This window comes from Poromitra crassiceps, assembly GCF_964638095.1.
Source record: "Poromitra crassiceps genome assembly, chromosome: 3".
In the NCBI taxonomy this organism is placed as follows: Eukaryota; Metazoa; Chordata; class Actinopteri; order Beryciformes; family Melamphaidae; genus Poromitra; species Poromitra crassiceps.
In genome coordinates, this window is record NC_139625.1 from 48587155 (window position 1) to 48598629 (window position 11475).

General features: G+C 44.0%; 1 protein-coding gene across 1 annotated transcript in view; it reads left to right on the plus strand.

The window, feature by feature from the left end:
- The window catches only part of mipol1 (mirror-image polydactyly 1), a gene marked incomplete at both ends in the record, with an annotated part of 108077 nt that extends 98804 nt beyond the window's left edge, over positions 1-9273 (plus strand). The window contains one exon of the mRNA XM_083633042.1: positions 8904-9273. Within this exon, the coding sequence (XP_083489168.1) occupies positions 8904-9273 (370 nt within the window). The remainder of the gene's footprint in view (positions 1-8903) is intronic.
- Positions 9274-11475: the final 2202 nt, after the last annotated feature.

The window sequence follows — 11475 nt, forward strand, 5'->3', positions numbered from 1 at the left end:
TGATGCATTGATATTAAATTTATACTGTTTAATAACAATCGAAAAAGTTGCTCGTAGCTGCTTTAAATCCACCGCCCACGAACCAATCGAATCAGCAGTTTGGAAAAATGGCCAACCCCTTTCTGGATGAGTTTCCCGAAGGAGCACGAATTGTAATGTTGAATGAGTAATGGTAATCAATGTTAATGTTAATCAAGGACTAAAGCCTTGCACTTGTTGGCTATTTTAATTAAGCCCTATACCACTTTGGAATATGTTTTTATATATTCATTTTTGTGCTCTCAAGTAGCCTAGATACGTTGTTTGATCCCGCTGATCGATTGCAGCTGAATAGTGAGTGGAGAAATATCACTAAACCGGCATAAAAAGGTTACATAAACGTCTCCAAAGCGCACGGTGCCGTGTGCGCAATGGAGCTGAGACTGACGTTGGGTTGGAATTGAAATAGTCATAGCTTACATGCTGGCCTACTACATCTAAGCAATTTAATATGGGATCACCTGCACACAGGCGATCCCATATTAAGATGATTCATATCTAGCCTACTCCTGCATTTTGCAGCTGCAAGTGTTGCTTTTGGCCTGTATGATGTGATTGAACTTCATATTTCCAGCATCATTATATGAAATATGGAGATATGCGACTCTGCTGACAATATATGTGACCACAAAATAGGCTATTTTTTATAAATGAAATCTATGCCCGCACATAGCGTGTCGTTCAGAAGCCTCTTTTAATTTTATTATCATTCTTTTTTTTATTGATAGCCTATAGGAATTATTCAATCAGTGCGACTAAACATGACATCATTATTATTCGTTGAGCCTAAATGGTCTACGGATTTTGGACTGAGACATTAGGCTACACATTGCTTCCACTCGCAGTTTATTGAGAGGGTGAATTCAGCTGCTGTAGGATACGTGGAGGCAGAAACCACTCTTCAAATAAATGACTGATGTGAATAAAAGTGGTAACTTTAGACAGTCATTCGGGAACAGACTAAAAATATCCAATGCGGATTTTGATTCTGACATAGTAGTCGATGGCTTTGATGAATGAGGAAATAGGCGTGTCTGGCGCTGTAAAAGCTACGGTTCTGAGCTGAGCGGTCCATATTGCATTGTGATTGGCTAGTTGTTAAAAACCACGCCTCTTTTGCGGGCACGAGCTCGTGTGCACGGGCATTTTCATGTGCACGCGCAGTCAACTTGATTAGAAAAACCTGGTTCGAGTTAACGACTGGCAAACGAGGTTCGTAGTACAAGTTAACTACAATCGAGCTGATCTGGTTTAGACAAACCAGATCAAGGGACAGATCCTGGATCTTCTTATCCAACATTCGTAGTACAGGCTACTGGTCATTCAGTTGTACCTAGTCCACGTACACATTTTATGATGAGAACTGTGCTTTACAGAGGTTCTGCTGTCTGGAACATGCTCCCTGCGGACACGAGACAGATCAAAAATAGGTTTTCCTTCAAAAAGTCACTAAAACAAATCTTGAATCCACAATAACCATTTTGTTGTTTTAGATTATTGTTTTTATTGCTTTTTATTGATTGTTTTTATTGCTTGTGATTGTTTTTATTGCTTGTGTTTGTGATTGTTTTGATTGCTTGTGATTGTTTTTTGCTTGAGTTTGTGATTGTTTTTATTGCTTGTGATTGTTTTTTGCTTGTGTATGTGATTGCTTTTATTGCTTGTGTGGACCCCAGTAAGACTAGCAACCACTTTGTGGAAGCTAATGGGGATCCGAATAAAGAATAAAGAATAACACCATGTCTTTCAGTTGTTGCCCTCCAGGAGGCGCTACAGGTCTCTGCTCACCAAAACAACCCACTGCCATTGAACACTGAACTCTCTCTGACAATCCCCCTATCTCGGGTGTCACTTATGACCATGAAATGTTGTTCAATACAAGTCTAGATTACTGTACTGTGATGTAGGTTTGTATTATGTTTTTGTATTTATTGTATTTATTGAATGTGATGTTCTATGTTGGAACCTGGCTTATCTAATGTAATGTACCGAAAACAAATTCCACCAGCCTGGCTGTGTGGTCATTAAAGTATCTAATCTAATCTTTCCCACTACATCATATGGTTTGTTGATCTGATTGGTTGAAGTTAGCCTGTGATAGACACTGATAGACAGATGGGTCATCCAATAACCTGGCAGGTATTTTTGGAAAGCGCCTGCCCTTTTCCAAACAGTTTCCAAGAACAGATGGTTCTGTGTAACAAACCATCTGGCATGTCAGTAACTCTTCCAGGGTTGTGGGTTCAATTCCCTGCAGAGCTTCAGCCTACTGATGTCTGTGTGTGTGTGTCTGTCTGTCTGTCTGTGTGTTTGTGCGTGCATGCATGCTTGCTTGTGTTGCAGTGCACCTTGTCTGTTTCTACTGATCGAGTTCCTTTTGGATCTCCAACAAAGATTTCAACGTTTTTCTCCCCAATTGTACTTGGCCAATTCCCCCTGCTGTCCCGGTCGTCGCGCCACCCCCTCTGCCGATCTGAGTTGTAGACTAGCACCTGCTTCCTCCGATCAGTGTTTCCGTAGAAATAAACCGTGTCGGTCAACGTGTCTGGCAGATTTCAGTCTCCCTGACAATTGGAATAAAATCAGGTCAAATATCAGATCTGTGTTTATTGAGCATAAAAGCAATTGATAGCAGGGTATAGCCTATAATCTCGATATTGCCGTAAATTCCCTGCACCAACCATGCTTCTATGACCGGTCAATCAAACGGAACGAATCAAAATACAAGTTTCGGCTTAATTAATTTATTCGTGCTGCACAGCGTCAACTTTGATATACAGTACGCTGCCTTGCATGCTGAGTCTCAGACAACAGCCTCCAAATTCCACAGAATTCCATGAAAAAATAAACCGTGGCTAGTGCTAAACTCAACATCATGGACGTAGCCTATTACATTCCCTGCCATTGACGTGATATCACGTCAATCCGTGTTTTCACCCTTATGTTATAGATGGCTATCTTGGACACTTTATGAAATGCTACTGCACTTCCGGAGTTGCACAGAAGCAACGATTATTGTCCACCAAAACCAGCAAGCAGAGAAAAGCAATCTCCCTCAAAGAAAAAGCTCGATAAAACAGCTCCAGCTTGGTGCCTCAAAGCACTGCAACGAGCAGCTTTACCCAAGCTTGATGCACTGTCAGACGGACTTGTGACAGTCACTCAAAGCTGAAGGATTTTTTTCACCAGGCGCTGGTATACTGTACATACACAAGTCACTTCTCCTCTCAGGTAGATTAGTAATCCGGTTTGTGAGCATTCACACCATGTACATTTCAGCCATCAGATTCAGATATGCCCAGAGAGACCTCCAGACATCGAACACCAGAAGCCTCCGCCCCCCAGGCAAGACGAGAGTGTGACCCACACGTCCCCTCTCTGATTGCGGGGTGAATCTCTCCCTCATTCCGCTGGTACAGACGGGCATTTTTGGTGAACACTACAGTACCTACATTCAAGTGTCGATAACTAAAGAACAGATGAAGGCAGAATCAAACTTTTTCCTATCAAAGTAGAGGCTCTCTTTTTTCCTTTGAGATATTCAGTGTTTACATAGTCATAGAAGAAAATATTCTGTGGGTCTTGGAAATTAGTGAAAATGGTCAGAAACCCTGGTGGAGAAAGTGTTAAAAAAGTGTTAAAAGAACACACCCAAGGACTTGCAGTTCTCAGATGAAGGCTACAGGTAACTAACAATAATGTATTCTTACCTTTTCTTCCAGTTTAAAGTTAAGCAAATATTCCCAGCTGCCCTTGTGAAGTTGAATTATCCTATTGTCCGTTCTGAAAGCGAGTGGGACCACCGCGTGCCAATCAGCTGTAGTCTGCTTTTAATTAATGCTATCATCATCATTGACAATAACGTTAGACCAGCTTGGTTTCAGAAGATACTTTTTAAGTGTTGATTCATGTCTCATCTCTCTCTTTCTGCATGTCCGTATGCAGGCATGGTATAGCCACAGTCTTCACCTGTTGAGAGCTGATAACTGACCCAGGCACACGCATTGCGCGTGCATCCTAATTGTGAATTATGTTTTGTTGTTTTGTTCATTGCCTAAAATACAGTACCTACTATACACCTCACAACAACCGGAAGATGATCAGCGAAGAGCGGTGGCGCCCAAAATACCCAGTCCCTGCTGCCCCGTCCCGGAGGCTGTAACCTACACATGATAAAAAATATTCATTTAGGCTATGTAATAGAAATAGCTACATGGAAATGTAATTTGAGTGTATTTTAACACATTCACTGCCAGCCATTTTTTTTTTACTGTAGGTAGCTTCTGCCAAGCCGTTTTTTGAGGATTCTGGCTCATTTTACAAGAGCCGAGGATAATTTTCTGCTTGGACTTTGTGAACACGAAGTTCACAAAAGTACTAATAGAATGTGTGCTTTCTCTGTCTAAAAGAGTTAGTTTGTAGAGTTAGTAGTTATGTAGATATTAGCCGTTGAGTACAGCATGGTTTCAGCGTGTGAGACAGGAAGCTGAGATAATCGCAGTTTTGTGAAATTCAATCAAACAGGCAGAACAGTCACTTTAACCATTTATTTTTGGCATCAGTGAGAGATCAGACATCTGAACAATATAGTTCTGAACACCCTCTCCTTTAAACTCCTCCCTCCGTGGGCGTGTCTGGTGGCGTTTGTCACAAGCCAGTTTCTCCTGCCTGTCTGAGCAGTGAGCAGCCTCCCTCTCTGGCGGCCCCTCGTCGGCGAGTGTGGCGAGTGTGGACTGTGGATGGGACTCAATCGTTTCTTGGATTTTCGGTTGAGAGCTTTGATGAAGCTTTGTGCGATTCTAGGCTTTATGCTGCCCACCCAGTCTATTTTTGGAACCCCACACCGTTGTGCGCCGGTGTGCAGCAGCGTGAAAGCGTTTTCGCCTACAGTATTAGAATGAGGCTCGTTCGTTTCTGGGTTTTCGGAATGCGTGCGATTCTGGCCTTTCTGCGGGTGTTTCAAAGTGTGTTTCACCCATAATATATTATGCAAATTTGCAATCCCCCACGCCAGCACCGCTCTCCGCTCTCTGTGTGCTGCTGCTGGCGCGGCCGCTCTCAGGCGAGTCTGGTGACTGATGACTGTAAAATCGCCAAGCCATTTCCTTGAGAATGGCTTGCTCCCGCGGCTGTTTTTGGTTGGCATTCTCTCTGTCGGGAGAGCACTGTCGCCACTTAGTTGGTCGGTAAAATAGATTATACACATTCAATACTTCCAATATTTTTATAGGAGACGTGGGGGACATTGATCCACGTAGCACCGTCAAAAAAAAATATATATTTTTTGACGAGTCAACTCGTCGTTGGCAGTGAACGGTTGGATTGTGTTTGACGAGTCAACTCGTCATTGGCAGTGAACGTGTTAACTCATTGAGTGCCAATGACGACTATAGTCGTCAATTCGAATACTAACGTAGAGTGCCAATGACGACTAAAGTCGTCAATTGCGTTTTTTGACGGTGGGACGTGGATCAAAGCCTGATCCATCTCCTGTGAAAGTATGGTGGATGTTGAATGTGTAAAAGCTATTTTACGGACCCATTAGGTGGCGACAGTGCTCTCCAGATTAGAGAAAGGCGAGGAAAAAAGAGAGAAGAAGTCATGGGGAAACGGAAATCGCATCGGTATGCATCGATATGCATGAAGCATAACGTTAGCTGTGCCTGCAGCAGCCAATCTGCTGCCACAATTGAGCCCCTCCGTGTCCGCTGCGATAGCCCATCCGCATGATTAGTTGTGGAGTTGTTATTATTCTCAACTGGAAGCGATGGGAGCCAGTGACAAATACACGCGGAACGCTGTAAAAAAGCTGGATGTAGCGCACTTTTCAGTGCAGAGCAAACTCAGCAGAGAGCCACCAGAGCCACCAGAGACAGAGGAGGGGGTTGCAGTTGAGGGGGGGGAGGGGGGGGCACGCAGGGCAGCATACAACACCGACCCAGACAGACCCAGACAGCAGGACAGGATTGGCAAACACAAGCTAGAATATCTGATGCCCACCAGCAGTAAATCAAGACCAGCAAGAAGCTGCAACCAGCAGCGCACGCAGGGGCCAGCGCTGCTGGTTGCAGCTAAAAAATATTATTTTGCCAAACAAAATTCCTTTGTTTTCACTGTTTTATTGAAGGAAATTATTTTTGAGGTGTCACATCAGAAAATATTAGCTTCAGAGTCAGTCATGTGCTTGAAATGCTTCATTTCACAAAAGGCTAATTATCTCAGCTTCTAATTTGAAACGTCTCTTTTTGGTGAAATCAACCTATCTTCTCCGGCTCATAACTAAAGAACGGAAAATGATATCAATAAACTTTTTCTTGCTGATGATAGAAGAGAGTCTCATCGTTCTTTGGGCGTGTTCGGTGTTTACATAGTAATATCACACAATATTCTGTGGGCCTCGAGAAATCACTGAAAACGCTCTGAAACTCTGGCACTGGGAGCATCCGTTTTCCAAAAGTGGCTGGCACTCAATGAGTTAATACAACTCAAATTGTGCTGAGAGGGGATTATTTTCACTGGACTTGGTGACCGGCAGATTTTAATTTGTCGGACTTTGATTAATTATAACGGTAAAAGTGCGGCAATTACAGGATAACGGAACCCCTGCCTCCGATACATGTGCAGTCGCCAGCCACTTCTTTTCACCTGACAACGAGGAGTTTCACTAGTAGGACGTAGCATGTGGGACGCTATTCCCCCCAGTTTACCTCCCCCCAAACAGGCGCTCGGCCGACCAGAGGAGACCCTAGTGCAGCGACCAGGACACATACTCCACCGGCTTCCCACCCACAGACACAGCCAATTGTGCATGTATGGACGCCCGACCAATCCGAAGGTAACACGGGGGCTCGAACATGCGACCCTCGTGTTGGTAGGTAGGCAATCTACCGCTGCACTACCTGGATGCCCTCCAACAAAGATCTAAGGCCATGTTTAGACGACAACCGTCTCTGCATAAAATGGCAAACTAGCGTTGTGTGCTCACATTTTATTTCGCATTTATACACAGCTGTTGTGATAATGATTTGCGTGCAGGCTGAGGCCGACTGAAGCCGCAAAAGCGTCAAGTGAGCCAGAATAACATTGAAACTTCTGGTTAAAACCTTCACAATAATGAATAAACTAATAGTCTTATTAATGCATGTTGCAACGTTTTTTTGTGTGTGATCCGAAATACACAGAAGACATATATAATATATATAATGTATTTACTGCGCTGCTCTAAAGATAACGTAAGTGGCTCGAGACTGTTTCGTCCTGAAACCCACTCACTTTGCGCCAGAACACAATCGATTTGGGGGTGGAACACGCCAGGATTGGCCAACGCCCAGAACTGTTAAATCAAATCATCGACAGAGACCTATGGCCCGCCTCCCAGTATTTTCAGTGTATCAGAGATAGAGAACGATAAATGATCAATACAGCCACGTTATAAACAACAAACTAACGCTGGTGATCCGTATGGAAACAGTGTTACTCGAAATGGTTAAAAGTTATATCAATTTGGTCATTCAGTGGCATTTTACTGCCATGTAACATAACTAACTAGCGGCTAATATTAGCCACAGTAGGCGATTACCCATGGATGCTATTGCTCTTAAAGGACTCGCGCTGCGTGAACTACAGTAATAATCACATGGGGGGAAAAAACAATTTTTCACATGAGTGAGGCACGCGCAAATACCACCGTGACGTCACGATGTACCAAATCTCCCATTCATTTGAGGGCACACAAAAAAGCAGGTGTGAACCCATAGAGGGAACTTATGCTGCTGAAATGATAGGGTTTGTAAAATTGTAACAGATTGGTCTCAAATGTGGAGATTTTGACCAGAATCCTTCACATACCACCCCAAAAGCCATATATATTGGTTAAAAGCTGAAAAAAAAGTGTTTTGGGGGTAAGTTACACTTTAAAGTTTAAATTAATTTTCCACGCGATAGTGACACAGAAGTCACAATGGTAGGCTAATAAACTGCTCCAGATTGGATTACCGAATAAAAACCCAGTAAAGCAACATAAAAAAAAGACCTGAGCACAATTGGGACTTCACTTAAGGAAATGCATCGCAGACAGTGAGTTGTCTTCAATTATTCAATGCGGGAGACAGTGATTAATAGGCTATGTGCGGCGATGTTAGCGGGCACTTAACGCAGATTATGTGTTTTAGCAAATCGTTATCACATTTGTTGAATGTCAATGCGACTCATTGTGCCTGTGCCATAAGGCTGTATAGTATTGGGCTAGTTCAATGCTCCTATTGCCTACCATTGTCTTCCATGGCGATGGGGGGCTGTGTCATCACCTGAATTGCGTTTCTCCACTTTACACGGCAACAGTAAGGGGCAACGTTATCAAGAATTCCAGTCTGGGACCTGTTTTAATTTTTTTGCGTTTTCACCCACCAATAATGCCGTCACCATGTAAAAGGAAGGGACTAATGCTAAAAAAGTTTGCCGTTTTATGCAGCAAGGGTCGCCGTGTAAACAGGGCCTGAATCTGCACAGAGGTCCTGTCCCGCTGACAACAACCCTCTGGCGGTGAATCTGTCTCAGCCTCCCAGTGTGAAGTGGAGCAGGTTGAACTGGGAGCTTCGTCCTTACTGGCGTCCTTGTTGGACTTTGTGCTCTGCTCTGTTTACCTTTAATTAACCTGCCCCCCCCCCCACCCCCTTATCAATATCACAGCTGATTGATTACCTATCAGCTCCTTTACAAAGGGAAACCTTGTATCTGCAAAATGTTAATTGATGACTGTTTGATTTGGAAATGATGCCATCAGCCCACACTTAGCCAAGCGGACCTGCCCCCTTGAGTGAGACTAATTTTCCCCTACACCCTCTCATTCTACCTCACCCCCCCAGACTCCACCCGCCCCCTCCCTCCTCCTCTCTCAGCTCTCAGGACCTCCAGAGCAGCAGGCCAGCCTCTGTGCCCGGGGACGGGAGCTCTCCGCTGGCCACGGCACAGCAGCAAGCCCCCCTAGTCCTCCAGATTAGCAGGAGGGCCGGGCAGCCCTCTATGCCCAGGGACGGGAGCTCTCCGCTGGGCACGACGCAGCAGCAGGCCCCCCTGGTCCTCCAGGTGCAGCAGCTGTCCAGGGAGAAGCAGAGCATGGAGGCGGAGCTTCAGCAAAGCCGAGAGGCCGAGAGGGAGGCCCGGGAGCGAGTCCTCAGGTCAGTCAGCTTCACCTCAGGAGGTTTGGACCATCTTCCACTTCTCCACATCTTCTAAAAGTATTTGTGCCTTCAGCCCTTCTGTCTCTTCACCTCTCTGACATCAGCTAACTGTTGGTAGCTGGTAATGTTGGTGATTTTTTCCCCTAATCACTCTTACTACATTATTATCCATTGCAGTATTTTTCCTTTTTATCGCCCTATTATTTTATCTCTTATTTTTATATGATCTTACTAATACTATTTCTTATTGTTTTAATGCCCAAACTTTTTAGGATCAGAGCTACTTAAAAAAATAAAACTAGAAAAAAATAACCCTTCTTTCCCCTTGTCCCCCCAAGTACATACTGTATTTAGCACATATTAACAGTATTAGATTACCGTATTTATTTAAAATTATTTAATAATGTTATAATGTTAAATACTGTAGATACTGAGTTAGCTGTAGGCCTACATGAGTGGGATTTAGTTTATGCATTAAAAATAAAAAAATAAATGCAATACATTTTGGATTTCTTTTGCAAGCTACTTATTGATGGCCTGAGATCTACTGGTAGATCATGGTGATCATGATTGGGCACCCCTGTTTCAATGTTTCCTATTTTATACATTTTTACATTTTTGCATTTAAAAAAGGAAGTAGTTTATGCACACCTGAGTCTAAATTACTATGGCTTTTGTCATGTTTTTTCTGCAGACTAAGCCATAGGCTTTTGGGTCTATGAAAGCCTTTATTTTTTTGTATTGAGTAATACACTCTACTAAAACACTAATATCATATTATATCAGAAGTGTTCCTTGTTTTGTGTTCACAATAGTGATGTCAGTTAGATTTGGTTAGGTCAGAGCTATGGAATATTAAATCATCCATCTTTGCTCACTACATCTGCCTTTCTTACTGTCATTACTGACAACTAAACCTGTTTGAATTTTGCATTGGGGAGAGTTCTATTGAAGTGACTATAAACCATCTGTGTGTCGTTTCACTTTTTATTGAAAATGCTTCCACCAGATTTTCACGGCTGCTTTATGAGAAATGTCATTTGAGTGGCGACAACAACGTTGACATCACTGGCACTCGGCATAAGGAGGATTAACGTTTTAACGTCATTATCGATATCAGATTCTTCATCGTCAATAACATAACACTAAACATCACTGACAGTGACGTTACTCGGTGTTGACGTTTCAACTAGAAGTGCCTTGTTGTTCGACTTGTCCTGTTTGTTTTTTCTGAGCGGGTTCCCCTTCTGAGGACAGTAGTTTTCCTTTTTACGGCTCACGGCTCGTGCACACCTACAATGGCAAAATCGCTTTTCGGCTGTGTCGCAGCATTTTGTGAGCGTGGAAACCAGCTTCCAGCTTGGAGCTGTAGAAACGTTTTCAGGTAGATGTACACAGAAGGGTGGGGGGAGGAAATGTATAGGAAGAGCTGTCATTGGGTAGCTTAACGAAAGGTCCCGCCCTAGTCCCGCCCTTCGAGCGTTAAGCCGATCAGAGACAAGCCGCCTCTAGTCTGCGACAGCGAAACGCTGGGCGGTTCCTGCGGCAGGGGGCGCGAGGTTGAAATGGACCAATCAGATGCGGAAATAGAGCAAGACAGCCTATCAGCCTGCCCCACATTTCCTCCCCCCACCCTTCTGTGTACATCTACCTGAAAACGTTTCTACAGCTCCAAGCTGGAAGCTGGTTTCCACGCCTACAAAACGCTGCGACACAGCGGAAAAGCGATTTTTTTTGCCATTGTAGGTGTGCACGAGCCGTTAGCCAGCGATCTATTATGTTTGCAAGCAGCTGTATCCACTGAGAAATCAGCAGAGGAGCGTTGATGTCGAGAGAGCGGACTGAGGGACGCAATATTTTTTCCCCACATGATGGCGAAGGCATGACCCGCCCCTCTCTGCCTCTGATTGGCCTAGTGTCAAACGTTCATCCAATCACATTCGCTTGGCTATCCTGCATCTCTTTCTACAGTCTGTGCTCAGAGACTCAGTGGGTCAGACAGACAGCCGTTTCGCTTGCTAAGCACCGTTCCGCACAAACATAGATCTGCGCAAATCATTGCGGGATTACTCCCCCTTTATAAATTGAAAATATGCAGGAATTCGGGAAAATGTGTGGGATTCCTGCAATCCCGTGCCAAATTTTAAGCCCTGATACTATGAATGGTTACTGTATAGCCTACTGGCCGGTGTTGTGTCAGAAAGTGATTTGCTGCCATAAACTGATTTCAATCCGCGGGACCACGCACAGCGCTGCC